The 16377-nt window shown below is 37.0% G+C and overlaps 2 protein-coding genes across 5 annotated transcripts; both read left to right on the top strand.

Moving 5' to 3' along the window:
• Nucleotides 1–1225: 1225 nt before the first annotated feature.
• On the top strand, nt 1226–9730 carry LOC121982320 (uncharacterized membrane protein At3g27390-like). 4 transcript variants are annotated; one of them, XM_042535335.1, is made up of 10 exons: nt 1226–1378; nt 1458–1566; nt 5603–5795; nt 5918–6048; nt 7747–8035; nt 8175–8281; nt 8476–8620; nt 8689–8881; nt 8987–9230; nt 9344–9730. In XM_042535335.1, exons 1-10 carry the CDS (start codon nt 1285–1287, stop codon nt 9504–9506), a joined length of 1668 nt encoding a protein of 555 aa, XP_042391269.1. In that variant the 5' UTR covers nt 1226–1284; the 3' UTR covers nt 9507–9730. The 4 variants fall into 4 exon arrangements, with proteins under 4 accessions (XP_042391269.1, XP_042391268.1, XP_042391270.1 ...); XM_042535334.1 differs by having other exon boundaries at nt 8689–8896; XM_042535336.1 differs by having other exon boundaries at nt 8689–8896; nt 9351–9503.
• Nucleotides 9731–10064: 334 nt separating this feature from the next.
• LOC121982321 (protein PHLOEM PROTEIN 2-LIKE A10-like) lies at nt 10065–14699 on the top strand. The gene is made up of 2 exons (XM_042535338.1): nt 10065–11429; nt 14257–14699. The coding sequence occupies exon 1, from the start codon at nt 10131–10133 to the stop codon at nt 11358–11360; it is 1230 nt and encodes a 409-aa protein (XP_042391272.1). The 5' UTR covers nt 10065–10130; the 3' UTR covers nt 11361–11429; nt 14257–14699.
• Nucleotides 14700–16377: the final 1678 nt, after the last annotated feature.

Below are 16377 nucleotides of genomic sequence, written 5' to 3'. Positions count from 1 at the left end.
TAATAATCATTTTAAAATGTTTTTAATTCCTTTTGGTGGTCAATTTACTACTGATAACAAAAAGAATGATTCATCTCTACGCTTCATTATTCTCAAGATAGATTCTAAAGATAAGAGCACTTAATTCTTTGTTTTCCATGATTTTAATGTTCATTAATAACAAAAGAATGACATGTTGAATTTATTACTAATAAAAGATGAGCTCTCTGCCTAAAAACATTCGCCCTAGGGAAAAACAAAAAAGAAGATGCTTCTACTGCTTCGTGGACTTCGATTTTGAGATTTCTCATTTTAGGTATCTAACTTTCATAATATCAAAACATCCAGCGTATTGTCATTACACCTCTCCACCTTTTATCGTTCTCAATAGTTTCTTTTCTCATGTTTATTTAAAAATTTACTGTTCTTAATTTACGTTGTTAAATTTAGATAAGAGGACATAAATATATTAAGAAGATTTGATGAGTATATTGATTTTGATTTGAAATGATTTAGAATTTTTTAAATATATTAGCCAATTTTTTTATAAAATAAATCTATACCATTCAAAAATTTAAAAATTTAATGTTTTTTTTTAAATTAAAGAAGTTTTAGGACCATTAATGATATTAATTAATGAATATCAGTGTTCTAAACTTTATAATAATCTTCCTTCTTGTTTTAGTATTCTCTTTCTATTCTTCTTTAACCAAATAGAGTAAAGCAATTATAATTAAAATCAAAAGATATTTTCAATTATTAAAATTATTTAAAAATACCTTTTATTTTTAAAAAAATTAAAAACACTTCAATATATTTATTTTTTAATTAAATTAAAATTAATTAAAACTGTTTTAAAACTATTGCTGCTATAACAATTTCACAATTTTAATTTTTTAAAAATGATATTGGTCAAATTTAAATATCATTTGACAAGTTATTAAGTAATTTTTTATATATAATATTTTTATCAAATTGAATAAAAAAATAATGTATTTTATAATAAGGTGCATTTTTAGTTTTTTTTAAGTAAGAGATATTTAAAATTCTGATAGTTTTTTATATTTTAAAAATGGGCCCACTTATGATGACAGCACATCAAAAGGAATATAACACTTGAACATGTGTTGAACGACGACGTAATTAATAACTACGCAATTCTTTAAACGGGCCCCACATCACGTGCCCAATCACGTGGCCGCGCCCGCTGCCGCCCTCAAAACTGCTGCTCCGCTTTGCATCTGATTCCACTCGCAGGTTTTTTGACAGCGACAAAGAGAGCCCCGAGGAGTTCGGCCGCCGGCGATGGATGCGCCCCAAGGATTCGCCTCCCGCCTTGGACACCTTCTCGCCTTCATTCCTTTCTTCCTTCTCCTCCTCCTCCTCGCCATTGTCAAAGGTATGCGCCGGAACCCTCGTGGTCGATCGATCTATCAATCTATCAATCATGGTTTCCCTTACTCTTTTCACCATGTCAGCGGCGCTTATAGCACCAATCGTGTTTGTCACCGTCTTCGTTGGGATAACCGCCCTGATCGTGGGACTCTACCCATGCCATGCCTTCTGGACTTGTTACTGTGTCGCTAGGTTAGTCATTGATCATGATCCATTTGTGTGCTTCTCTCATAATCTGAATGCTATATTGTTGTTTTTATCTTGTGATTCTACCCCTGAAAGCGATAATTGAATGCCAGCGGGATTCAATGAGGATACATCTCAGTTGACATTTTTTGCGCATACAAACAAAAAGTTCTCTCCTTTGAAGGATACGGGAGAGCCACTTTGTCATAATTGAAGCGTAAATTTCGTTGATTAATTACCCATTTTCAATTATAATAATGTCTATGTTTTGGAATGTTTTCTGTCCTACAGAGAGATTCCATCAGACGCTTTTAAGCTGCCTTCTTCTTCAGTTTCAAGATCAGGACCTTTGTTCACATGCACATTAGTCCTAATATAACGCGACAAGGTCTTATGAGAAATTGATAACTATTATATAAGGGGTCGTGGAGAAGGCTAGAAGAGATAACCGCTATCTTCTAATTTTTTTTTAAAAGAAAGTTTTATTTAATATTTGAGGATTATTTCCTCAAACAACTAAACATGTATAAAACTCAAATAAAGGAAAGACATCTTAATATATATACTACAATTCTTAACTTGTAAAGAAATGAAAAAATTCTTAAAAAAAGAAAAAATTGTTTACATACTCACAATCTTAAAAACTCTAAACAAACTCAAAATACAAAACAGATAAAAATTACCAAAAATATCTTAAATAATAAAAAGTGAAAATTATCAAAAATAATAATAAAAATCTTCGGATCCTCCTGCATCAATCACCCAGGGATGAAAAAAACTTGTCTTGAATTTAAAGTAGCATCAGGTGGTTGCCCCATGAAGATCATTTGATACTAAATCCGTAAAATCTACTAGTAGTTGGACTTTGGGAAGCCTTGTTGATTCGCTGATGAGCATGATATTGTGGGCGTTGTTCTTGTCTATGTTCACGTCCCTCAAGCACTTCTCGTATTCAACAATCGGTATCATTAGAGGATTTGATTTATTTTGTTCTTGATCAGATTCCTCAGTAAGATGAAGGTCATCACCATCATCTTCTTCCTCTATTAAATCCAAATCATCAGATGTCCTCTTGGCATGTTTCCGCTTTTCGCTGCCAACAAAAAGTTAAGGAGAAGTTGGACCAGGAAGAGGTGGTCTAGCTATCTTGGAATTAATGCAATATATGGGTTGAGGCAAATTTGACCTCGGAACAAGGCTAATTTGCTACTGGATATCTTCCATAGGTGGTACTCCAGGAGGAAGATTTTCTAGAATAAGTTCAACACAGTCTGAAAATAGTTGTTGTACCTCGTCAACTCCGTCATCATTGTATATCGGTTCGTAAATCTCTTCTGTCTTGCCTTCTTGGTCTTCCTCAGATGGTTTACAATCAGTTGCTTGATGTAATTTGATAAAAGGTTTATAATTACCTTGCTGGATAGAACATGAATTTGGAACGAATAAAGGATCATCGTCAAGCACTTTGTCTGCTTCATAATTGTCATATACCGGCTCACTAATCACCTCGATCTCATGTCCCACATCTTCCTCAATTACATCTTCCTCAATCAACAAACTCTCACGAATGATTAAAGTCTTAGGGCCATCACTATAAAGTACCTCATCAACTTCTTCTTCCAAATCATCTTCGAATCCGTCAAAGTCATCTTGGACTTTATAGCTATCATTCTCCATGGCAAAACCTATTTGCCTGGAATGAAGTTTAAGTGTACCCAAAAGGAAGAGAGTGATCGTTCATCTTTTTTTTCATCTTCTCCAATCCTTGATCTTGATTTTTCCCTGTCTGTCTCATGAGCGCCGCAAGTGCTCCCACCATGTTGATACTCGACCCTTGAGTCTGATGACAATCAGCTTCACTTTCATCCGATACGAAACTTACTTATAATCGAAGATCTGCTCCATTTTGTTGATCTAATCAATATAATTCTATGTGATATACCAAAAAATTCACGTAGATCAACTCGACATTTGAGGTATTCATGTCAATCTTCTTGACCACGTATCTCACGATCTTCAAGTTTTTACCTCACCGCAGCTACACGCTGGGTTAAATTTGCTACTTGTCTCTGTAAATCCTCAATCTTCAAATGTTGGGTTAAATCTACAACTTGTCTCTGTAAATTCTCAATCACGTCTTGGGTGCTATGACCATGATGCGAGACTTCTTCAAGAACCTGCCTAAAACGACTACGGTCACGATCACAATTACCTTTAATTGGATCTGACACTTGACTTCTTCAATTGGAACTTGCCAGCTCTGATACCAACCAACGCTGATTATCCTGCGGGTTGATGAGAAGAGGGGGGTATTTTTCCAAAAAAGGAGATTTTATTTAATATTCAAGGATTTATTCCTCTAATAGCTAAACATGTGTTTATATAAACTCTAGCGCCTAAAACTCAAATAAAGGAAAGAAATCCTAATATATAGACTACAATTCCTAACTTGTAAAGAAAGGAAAGAAATGATGGAACCCTAAGATAGTTTTGATGTGATCAAACAAGTTAGGTTAGGTCCTGTTGGGTTTAACCTTGTGTCTAAGTGTGCAGGACCTTAGGAGCACAGGAAGTTGAGCAAAAGACGCAGCTAGCGAGAAGGACGGCACGACAGAGAGCCGACGGGCTCAGTGCATCTGAGGGACGAAGTGCTGCGGAAGAGTATGCAGGCAGACGAGAAGGAGGCGCGCGACATTTTCAAGGGACAAGAAGTCAGAGCGGAAGGTTTCTCGAGAAGGTCAGAAGTTGGGTTCGGGTGAGCCCTATTTCGGATGGCTGAAATCACCCAAGCGAGCGGAGCCGGAGCGGAAGACCCGGACAAGGCGAGCGGAACCGGAGCGGAAAACCTGGACGAGAAAAGTCAACTGTGTTGACTTCCTGGTCCGGGCGCTCGGACTAGGTCGGGGCGCCCAGACTTGGTCAGGGCACTCGGAACCAGTCCGGGGCGCCTGGACCATCCGGGCGCCCAGAACCCTTCCGGGAATACAAACTTTATCCAAATCGGCGTGGCATTTAACCGTTACGTTGAGGATAGAATTCTATCCCATTCCAGGCGCCTGGAACCCTTCCAGGTACCCCGACCAGAGCTATAAATACAACCCTGGTCCAAGAGGTTTAGAGCAACACTTGTGATTCATTTTAGTTTTGTTTTGTTCTGTAATTGAGTACTTCAACTGTTGTAAGAGGCTTCTCCGCTTGAAGAAGATTGTTTTCTGAGCTCCAACTTCCTTGGATTAATATCCTCCCCGGTTGTAATCAAGTAACCCTTCCAGGCCTTTTTTCTTTCAGCCATTTATTTTATTTATGCAAGTGTTAGATTAATTAAACCGTAAATTGGAAAGGTTCTTTTTATTTGTCAAACTATTTACCTCTCAGCCGGCCGCCAATGGTCTTACAAGAAATTCTAAAAGAAAGGAAGAATTAATAATAAACTCACAATCCTAAACAAACTCAAAATATAAAAATACCTAAATTATCAAAAATATCTTAAATGCCAAAAAGGTGAAAATTATCAAAAATAATAATAAAAATTTTCGGATCCTCCGACATCAATTTGTCAAGTCTCTCAAAACAAACATGCATCTTACAGGGCTGATACTTGAAGGTGAAATCATCTTATTTTTTTTTCCTTTGAGAAACATGAAAGAAAAGCACCTAGGATATAGATGGAAATGTTATGAATACATAGTCAGATGCACAAGTGAAATTGGAGGAATGCACATAGGTGCATATTCAACGAGGTCTGGGAGTGAAAATCTTAGATGTACTTGTATGTTGGGTGACTTTTATCCATAATGTAACAGTTGCATGACTTTGGGTGTTTTTATCCTCTACCTTTATCTTCATTCTAAATTTGTGCAAGTGTAGTTTTGTTTTGTTTGCAATTGTTCTGGAAATGTTCTTCCTTCTCCTCTACTATGATTGAGTATTATTTTACCTTTGGGAAAATCATCTAGAAATCTCCTCCTGCCTTTTATTGTTTGTTAATTTAATTTGAGCAATATGGTATGCCTTATTAGCCTTCTGGTTTTTAATTTGTCAGGACAAAGAAGTTTGGTTCACTGCTGAAGGTTCTGTTACTAATGCTAATGCCAGTTCTCCTCCTGCTATGGCCATTTGCTGCAACGATTGGTGCTTTCTTAACAGGTCTAGGATTTGGAATTGCTTTGCCACTGATGGCAACATTTGAGGTCATTAGGGAAGGGGTCCAGAATAAGTTCACTAGTTGCTTTAAGGTGTGAATCTTGGTTTTCTTTCCTATTCTCTTCTTCTCCTCAATTTCCCAATTAACCTTAACTAATTGGCACTACTTTACATGTTAGAGTAAGGATATTGATTGTCTATATGATAAATGTAGGCTGGCACTTGGAGTTCGATTAAAAGAGGGTTTACCATTGTCCGAGACTTTAAGGATATTTGCTTTCATACTTATTTCTCTATTATGGATGGATTACTCGAGGCAAGTGGCGAGACAATAATGGACATGAGGTATCCTTTTGAGATTCCAACCTTGCATTGTTTTTTTTTATATCTATGGCGTAACAGTAAAGTTGTGATAAGTTGCTGCTGTGTGACGAGGAGATTACGGGTTTGTGTCGCAGAAACAAACTCTTGCAATGCAGCGTACCATTGCGTATGATAGACCCAATGCGGTTTCACCCTTCCCCAGCACCTCGCATTGAGTGGAGTTCTGTGCACCGGGATGTCCTTTATGACTCTCTATGAATTACGTATCTTAGAAATTGCTTACTCACTTAGTTTATCTTAAACTCCTTGCCTAAAATATTTATATGTATTTGTAGACATAATCTCTCATAAGAATATTGTACATTTTATTTGTCATTATTAATTATCATAAGTCATGCCTGTTATCATATCAATGTAAACTCAATGCAATGCAACCCAATACGATTATACATGCTAGATTTTATGTAGTCAATGTTCAATTGCGATTGACCCTAAAAGTAAAAACATTCAATATTAAGTTCCACAAATTGAATAGTCGACAATTATGATAATACTATTTTGTTTTCTGCAATCTGCCTTTGAATCACAAAGTGAGTGACTGTTGAAAAAAACTTAATAATGTAAGGATATTTTTTTTTGTCTATGTCCGTGACATTAGTGTTATAAATGAAATTTAGTCTGCACTTCATATGGGAAATCTTCTAATCTAATATTTGAATTAATAGTTGTAATATTTAAATAAATAGTTGAGAGTTCTTGTGGAGACTATAAACATCAGTTACACGACTAGTTATAGGATTGACAAATCCTTTCTAATCCTATGGATGTCTGGATCTTGGAGGAGAATCTGATCTATCTAACTGAAGATCAAATAGCAGTGACATGTTTTTGCCTCAGTATGTAGTCTTCATGGCCATAAAAGTCTAGCCGAGTACCAAATAGTTTTAGTTCACTTCCAAACTCCCAATTTTCATTACGAGGGTCATGATGCGCACTACATGTATTTCTGAAGACCTTTCTTGTTATATGCACTTCTTCGTTTATATGGATATTATGCTTTCATTAACTTCATAATGTAATTTTCAGAACAAAGATGGTGTGAGGTGTGGGGGTATCTGCTCATTTTCCCTTATAAAAATATACATGTGTTAGCACAAACAAATAAAATCGAAGACCAAAAATACTTTGCTTTCATATATACAAAATTTCAAAAAGTTATCAGGTAAATTTTGTCAAGTTTGAAAATTAAATTAATAGCAATGCCTTATAGATTAAGACTCAGTGGAGACTTTGAATTAGAGCGGGTACATGGAATACCCTAAATTCCAAGAGTGGCACATATAATTTACCTGAAATATTGAGATTCATTAATAACTCTGTTTCACTTAGGTATGTCAGTAAGATTAAGAGTAGTATCTACAGTAAGATCAAGAGTAGTATCTAACTACTGCATATGCAATACACAATATACAATTTAGTGAAGCACCGAATATGCATATATTATCTTTTGTGTGATTGCATGAAACACTTCTTTAAACAATGTATAAGAAAATCGTAACCAACTATTTGATATGCTACATAGACATCCTATCATTGAACTCATTTAAGGTCACATCTTGGTTAAAATTAATCATAAGGAAATATGTTTGTGTTGCATCTCATAAGGAAATCTGATACCATTACTCATTACTTAATGAACCTTGAATTACTCGTATGCAGGATATCACAGGTGCCTGGATGCTTGCTGGCAGGACTCTTGGGTGCCTTCATAGATGTGCCCATGATTAGCCTTATAGTACTTTACAAAGCACCTGTTATGCTGCTTAAAGGATGGGGCCAATTGATCCAAGATCTTCTGGGGCGGTCTGGTCCATTTTTGGAAAGTGTTTGTGTTCCGTTTGCCGGGCTTCTGATTTTACTGTGGCCTCTAGCAGTTTTGCTGGCTTCTGCTGCTGGAATTTTTTCAAGCTTATTCCTTGGATGTTATGCTTCTGCTGTTGTATATCAGGTACAACATAGTGAAAGTTCTTCATGCAGAATGTCCTACTAGAGAGGCAATATCTTTTTGAATAACATGTTTTTTTTAAATCTTGACCATAACTATGATCCTTTCATTGGTTATGATGAAATTATGTTTCTTGTGTTAGGAAAACTCTACAAAGAGCGGAATTCTTTATGTCATAGCTGTGATATCTATATTTGATGAGTTCACCAATGATTTCCTTTACATGCGTGAAGGTTCATGCTTTCCAAGGTATTATTAAGTCTATCTTCGCATATATTGTTTTTACAGTACGCCTGCCTTCTATTAAGTCTAATGCGCCACCTTTGCCTCAAAGCAGTCTTCCATTTTCAACAACAAATTTCGTAATGTTGAATATACAATGCTAGTAGTTCTGTACTCTGTAGTTCTTGTCCTTTAAAGGATGTGTATGTTCTATCACCCAGACCAAAATATCGTCAAAAGCCTTCTGTTTCACGCTCCCTATCACTTCCGCTGAAGAGGGCTCCTAGTTCTGCTGAGCCTATTCATCTAAAACATCGATTAATTAAGACACCCTCAATGAAGATGCAGGAGCTAAAGTCAGTTGTGGTAAGAACTAAATATGGCCTTTTAAATTTTTTGGCATTACTTTATCTGATAATTGGATTCTCTCTTAGATATGGGAGAACTTTTTCAAGTCATGTGAGAGTGTAGGAACCGAGCTTGTTCAGGCTGATGCTATTCATATGCCAGATCTGGAGGAATGGCAAAATTCGAAGAACAAGATAGTTAACATTGGGTTACCTTCCTGTGTAATTCTGCAATGTTGCATTCGTTCCATAAATTGTGGTTCCGTCGGCTTTATCATGCGTATGAGGCCTCCCTGTATCTCTCTATGATTGGTTTGCATTTTTGTCCTCTTCAAATATTCCCTTGCTGAATTGTTAATGTTAATCACTTACCATTCGTTTGCAGGGGATAATCTTGAACTCACATATGTTAATAGGCCTGAGGGGAAGATTTTTGACTGGCTTTTTGAGCCTATGCTTGTTCTTAAAGAACAAATTAGTGCAGCAAAGTTGATGCCAGAAGAAGAGGAATATCTACAGAAGCTGGCTCTTTATTGTGGCGACTCTCGAAGGGTTAGTGCTTGGCAAAACGGTGGAGTCGCACCAGCTGATGAAGTCAAAAGAGCTCAGCTGGAGGGGTTGATAAGAAGGTAAGACTTTGATTCATGAGTATCGATTCCATGAATGGTACTTCCATTTCCATTATTAAAAAAGCCATTGTTGCTCCATCTTTGCCTTGTTTACCAGTAACAACCTTCCACAGGCTGCAGGGTTTCAGTTTGACCATCTCGAGGATGCCAACCTTCCGGCGGCGGTTCGAGGAAGTTGTCGACAAATTGAAGCGAGAAGCCAGTCAAGGCTCCCATGGAAATGGCAACAGCATTGAAGGCAAAGTAAATGGTTCTCATTATTCAACCAGCGTTTGAAGTAATTAATATCCTCATTTGATTAGTGGGTGCATCGGTAAGGGCCGTAGAGGGGGTCAAATCTTGGCGAGAGATTTCATCATCCATGTACTCACCCGTCGTTTGGGTTCGTATTTGACCTCCCTCCCTGTCTGATGTGACAGTTTTGCATTTTTTAATATCCTCATTTGATATGATTTTACCCAATAAATTTATAGTCACTTTGTCTTTTTTGTTTCATTAAATCTCTCTTATTTTTTTTTATAGTTTTTTTCCTTTTTTTTTCCCTTTTGTTATTGGAGGGGAAAGATGGAATTCTTGTATTCTGCCTGGGCAGTCCGTTTCAATATTGTTCATTTTTCAAATTTTGATCCGGGAAAAAGTACTAAAATGCTCATTTTAGTCATTAAATACACCAATATAATTTTGTTATATAATTAATTAATGATATTTCAAGCTGATCCGGGGCATGCCGTGTTGTGCGTGCTGCCGTATTATGTATGTGGATAATAAATTGACTACGAGTGGCGTGTGGCTGCTTTTCTTCCTTTTTTATATATATAAAAATATAAAGCAGAGAAGAAATGACTGGGAAACGCGGTCATTCTTTTCCGTCACGGAACCCTACGCCCCAATTGCGTATCCATGGCGCTCCAATTCGCGTCCTCGGCACTCGATATCTCCCGCCGCCGGCGCCGGTGGCTCATCCTCGTCGCAGCCGTTGGGTTCTCCGGCTATGGCGCCTACAAGCTCTACCACCTCCCCTCCGTCGCGCGGAGGCGGAGGCAGCTCGCCAGCCTCTTTAACGCTCTCGTCTCCGTCTCCGAGGCCGTCGTACTCGTCTCTGATGACTTGAACCGGTTCCTCCGTTCGGAAAAAGACGAGATCCCGACCAGCTTGAAGCAGCTGGCCAAGATCGCAGCGTCGGAGGAGTTCACCGCGTCGGTATCGAGCTTCTCGGAAGCCGTTACCGTTGGGATCGTCCGGGGTTTGGGTTCCGATTCAGAACGAGGTGGAAAGGTTGGATCGTGCGGGTTGGGACCTCAAATTGCCTCCCCTGGCTTCTCCGATCGGTTCTTTGAGAAGCTCTGCTCCCCAGAGGGCACGGGATTCGCCTCTATAGTGGTGGGAAGCTTCGCGAGGAACCTCGTGCTGGCTATCCGTTCGGGTGGTCAGGGTGGTGAATCAGTTGGACGGCATAGTGATGAAGCTATCCCAACTTGGTTTCGGTTGCTTTCTGATGATAATTCCCGGGAGCTCATTGCTGATTGTATTCAGCAGTTTGTGAGCACTGCTGTCACGGTGTACCTTGAGAAGACTATGGTGATCAATCCGTATGATCAGATTTTCTCTGGCCTTACGAACCCCAAGCACGAGGCAAAGATGAAGGACATATTAGTTTCGGTTTGTAATGGGGCTGTTGAAACCCTTGTCAGGACTTCTCATCATGTGATGAATAATAATGGCTCCTTGACCTCCTCAGTGAGCAGAGTAAACATTACTGGGCGAGAAGGAGAAGTGTTGGAACAACTATCTAATCGGCAAAGGAATTGTCTTAACGATCACAATGCTAACAATAGTGTTGCATGGGCTGAACGAGTCTCTTCCACATTGGCAGTTCCCTGCAACAGGAAGCTTGTTCTTGATGTCACAGGTAGAGTGACATTTGAGACCGTGAGATCGTTTCTTGATTTTCTATATTGGAAATTGTCTGATTCTGCAAGGAAAGGGGCTTCAGTAATTCACAGGGAGGTAGCAGAAAGAGGTTTGGAGGTGGTGAGATATGTCAGTGCTAAATCATTGGCTTCAATCACTATATGTCTTGCTTTGTGCATGCAATTATGTGTTGGAACAAGATTCTTGACACCAGCATAAGTATGTTTTTTAGCATTGCAACTTCTCATGTTTGGAAACAACAATGCTCTTTGAACACATGGCGATAAGGTGGACAATATTATTCCGTTGGAAATTCATGTTACTTTTCATTGGCATGATTGTTTTCATGATAATTGTTCAAAGTGCAATTTCCGGGTCTTATCAAGATACATATATGAAGAATTGAGGGTTTTGCTATTCTGTTTTTCAGAAGAAAATAATGCAGATAATACATTAGTTGATGAATTAGGATAGAAGGACAAATAGGGTAAGTTCGATACTACCAGTAAGGGTAGTACCTGAACCCACTCATTGTTCGCCGTGTGTATACCAATTACCAACTTTTTTTTTTAAAAAAAAAGTCATATGAATTGTTAATTGGTATACACATGGTGACCAATGAGTGGCGTTAAGGCACTACCCTTACTGGTAGGATTGAACTTACTGACATATAGATACAATGCCAAGGTGCTCCATTAGTATCAGCATACATTGTGCAAGAGAAATATAGAAAATTATCAGAGTGATAGTGGATTCTGCAAAATGTTTATCTAATGGAAGCTTGATCATTGATCCTATGTGCTAGACAAATTGCGTGCCAATGTACATGATGTTATGCCAAAAGTATCTTGATGATGTAGACAATAGTACAACTGCATTATGCTTTACATATATGTCGAAAGTCAAAAATTATATCTTTGGAAAATTCCATAAAACTTAATGTGAAAGTACATGATGTTAGACATAGTGTGTGCCAGTGTACATGTGTTATGTTGAGAGTATCTTGATGTTGTAGACAATAGTACATCTACATTATGTTTTATGTTGAGTCAAATTTTAAATTTTGGAACCTAATGTGAACGTTGTCTTTCAGAAATATGTAGCTTAAATAGCAAATTCTCTATTCAAATCATGAGTGCTTTACCTTTTTTACTTTTCAACATAGTTCAGGGTTTATTGCGTTCTTGAAATTTTATTTTGTGTGCAAATGGGGTATTGCCTTCTTATGCATTATTTTTTTTTAAAAAACATACACCTGTGTAAGTCACACATATTTCACTTGTTATTCATAATCCTACGTTCTTCAAGATTTGTTTTGTTTGTTTGAATTATTAATGAAAAAGTTATCTTTGTCAAATAGATCTATTGTAGCACCATAAGAAGTTACTATTTTTCTACTTGGGGATTACAATTACTTATAGACACCAGCATTATGATACTCTTTGTTTCATGTAGGCATAAGAGGAAATAGTGGGGAGAGAAGTAGATGAGAGTGGTTTTCTTTTCAAAGAGTTATACAATAGGACTTTACAGATAGTTGCTGAACAACTATAAGGCTATCCATTCTCTTATTGTCTCAAATATTTCAACTTTTTTCAGAATAAACAGAAGGCAACTAGTCTACTAAAGATTCATCTAGAGGTTTCAAACTGTTTGAACTTATTCTAGAAAATCATCGATTGGGAGTACCTACTTTGCATGTAGTCACCACCAGCAGCTCTAGAAGCACTTTACTATATAAATGAGACCTTCCATACAATGAAATTATTTACTAGTTGATGTACTCTGGAGTAGCATACTGAAGATGTGTTGATGCCATTCAGCATGTCATTCAGCATGTCATTCATGTTATTTGATTACCCATCTGCTGCACATGTTGAACAAAAAGCCTATCAAAGATTATCCTTCACATTTCAGAAGACAATTTTTCACTTAGTAATTACAAAATAGCATAAGCTTGGTCAACTATCATGTATTTATGGCAACCTACCAAACTTTTTAAAGTTTCTCTGTTGGAGATTAGCCTATCTTCTAGGTTAACTCCCATTGTGAAAAACTCCAGTATGTGAATGAGAAAAATTACATCCATCTCTTAATTGAGGTTATTGTCTATGGGTCCCCAGGCTCACTAGTGAAGAGCAGGGATTGACTCTAATGATATCATTTGTAAAAGGGTAAAGGATCCACCAAGCTAAAATGACTGACCACCTGATCTGCTTGTCTGTCTACCATATAAACTTATAAGATTATCTCTTTTTAGTATATACAACGCTATCATGTCAGAAATATTGCCTGTCGGTTTGGTCATGACATGGATCACCTTGCTTTGGAGATGAAGCTAGTTATAATCATACAACATTTATTCCCTCTTCATGGAACTAGCATGCATTCGAGTTGGGACAGCCCTGATCCAACAGCCAATACACCCATGATAAAGAGGTCTGGCTCTGATACCATCGACTTTGTAAAATTCTACAGAAAAAGATCTTGTAAGTTGTGGCTCATATGGTTACTAATAACTGGCAATGTCTGAATACCCTTTCTTTTTTCCTTACCTGTAACTTACTTTTCAACCTGTAAAAACTCAATATGACACTATATGGCCAACTCTTCTCTGTGGAAGGTGGATTTGATGTTGTTATGGACAGTCCCAAGGGTAGTGAATTGGATGTTTAGTGTACCACATGTTTTACTTGGAGTTTTTTTTTTCAGGCTTGTTCTTCAGAAATGTATTTGCAATCATTCAGATGAATTGATCTTTGAGTAAATGTCTTGTAGTCAATATTTTTAAGGTTTGCATTGCAATTGGAATTTGCCATATCTCTTATCTCTAATAGAATGAACACAATTGTTTTTAATTTTGTCTGTTGTCTTGCAGTATTTTAATCCTTAGTTTAATCCGAACTTCATTATTATGAGATTTTATATTTTTCATGTGTTCTTATTTGTCTTAGGTATCTATGTACAAACTATCTATGACTTGCATTGTACTTTGACCAGTGCCCGAGTTCTTTAAAATAAGATGATTCTTTTTCTCCCCACTTGGAATTTTTCATTCTTGCTCACTTGCCCACTTGCAATTCTAACTCGAGTTGAGCCACATCTTTAATTACAGATCCTGCATAAAGTGCATGCTTCTGTGCTCCACCAAGATCTGCAATGAAGCACAAGGTCAACGCTGACACTTTCCTGAAAGCAAAGCCTCCTCTAGTTGCCATTGGAGATCCACCAGCGCCACCACGGCCACCACTGTGTGGATACCAACTAAAACATCATTAATGCAATCCATTCCTTCATGACTTTTCACTTGTGGTTAAACCACTTTGCATCCTACTTTGTGGCATTACAGGATCAGGATGAGGCCTGAAAAAGAAACTCCACACTTCATGGCATCATACTGCATCCAGGTTTGCGAGATTAAATTATTAGCATTCAGTGTGGCTCCTTTTTAGCTTTAGCTTAGTATGGTGGATTCTGGAAAGTTGGGTGTCTTGGCCACATATCTTTTCTGCAGTGAATCTTAAAATAAGTATAGTAGAAAATTTGAAATATTTTATCTGATCGTAGACATCCGATTTTGTGTGTTTAAGATGCATTGATGTAGTGAATATAGGCGAACTGTTTAATAAACATGGATGCCTCAATTTTGTAGACTTGTATATATTATTGTATAACGAAAAGAAATGAGCATTCCACTGGTCACTGGACTATAGATGCATTAATTCTATATTTCAAGATGTATCCACGTAAGTGCAACAGTATGATATTCTTGCATATAGTGTGCAAGTATGATGAAATATGTGTATTTTATCAATTATGTACTCCATAATTTACTAAATTCGTGGGTGCATGTAGACCAATTTAGTAGATATGGATATACCAATTTTATAGTTTTATAGATATCGTTTCTGCAAAACAAGTGTCATGGTGAAAGTACCCTTTCATTGGATCATTGGTAAAGAGGAACTTTAGTCTTTAGCCAAGTTTTGTCTGTGGATTCTGCTATCTGCTTTGCGTAGTGACTAAGTAAAAATAAAATAGAATAAGAATCATGGCTTTTTTGGTGATTGATTTTTTTTATTATTATTCTTAAAATTTTATTCAAACTCCTACAAAAGTCAATAGAGCAGTAGTTTAGTTCTTCAATTCCAAAATGCTTAAATAATTAGTACATTTACTTTTATCTTTGACTTGAGATGAGATTGATACAATCTAGGACTCAGCATGCACAGCAAACCATGTCCTTAATTAGAACTCGGCTGCCCTTCTCGAGAGCCATTAATGGAGATTTTATTGTGTGTCCCAAATTTAGTGTCTCGAGTCATAGGAGATAAAGGAGAGACATGCAGTAAACTGATTTTTAAAAAGAGTAAATATCTATTATTGGCCAATTTAATTTTAGAAATTGAATACTTTAATTGATTTACACTGTCAAAGTTAACTCAGTATCTATAATGTTCATAATGATGATACATTGCCTTTTTTGTTTTTAGAACAAAAAAACTAAATTTAGTGTGTTGCAATCAATAGACAGCATGAATGCAATCTTATGCATTTTGGCCTAAGCATAATATTCTTGACTCACACCAATTTAGTGTTTACTGTTTTATTTCTTGATTTACTTAAGTAAATTGTTGGATATATTGCATCGTTTGCATTAACTTAATTTTCTCCAAAAAAATATATAAACTAAGACAGGAAAGCATAGAGAAGATAATTTCACAACAGATAAGAACATAGCAAGACAATAATTGACACAATTAATATCTCCTTAATTATGTATGCATATATAAGATTTATTAGCTAGTTAGTTCTTGTTGCCTTGGGTATAAATGTAATCAGTGTGAGCCACAAGGGTTCTCCTCATCAAGCACTCTTCTTCATCAACACCTTTTCCACAAAATTCTTCATGGAAGCTGCTGCTGCTGCTGCCGCCTTTTTCAACAGTCTGTTTTCAAGCACAACTATATTGAAAGATCAAACAAACTCAGTAATTAAAAAAAAATGATACTGAAGTTAATTAGTACCTTATGGTGAGTGGTTAAAGGATGATCTGCTGGCTCATGCCTTGTTGCATGGCAACTGAGGAAGATGGCAGAGAGAAGAAGGAAATGGAAGAAGGTAGCGGCGTGATGCTTTGCCATGGCTTGTGGAGATTGAAAGAAAAGGATTGGTGCTGATGAGTTGAACAAACAGGAGAGGAGGAGAGGAAGAATGGGTTGGATGAGAATTAAGA

The sequence above is a fragment of the Zingiber officinale genome, chromosome 5A, assembly GCF_018446385.1.
Source record: "Zingiber officinale cultivar Zhangliang chromosome 5A, Zo_v1.1, whole genome shotgun sequence".
Classification (NCBI taxonomy): Eukaryota; Viridiplantae; Streptophyta; class Magnoliopsida; order Zingiberales; family Zingiberaceae; genus Zingiber; species Zingiber officinale.
Note: the sequence above shows the minus strand (reverse complement) of the source record. Positions and strands in the feature narration are given on the sequence as shown.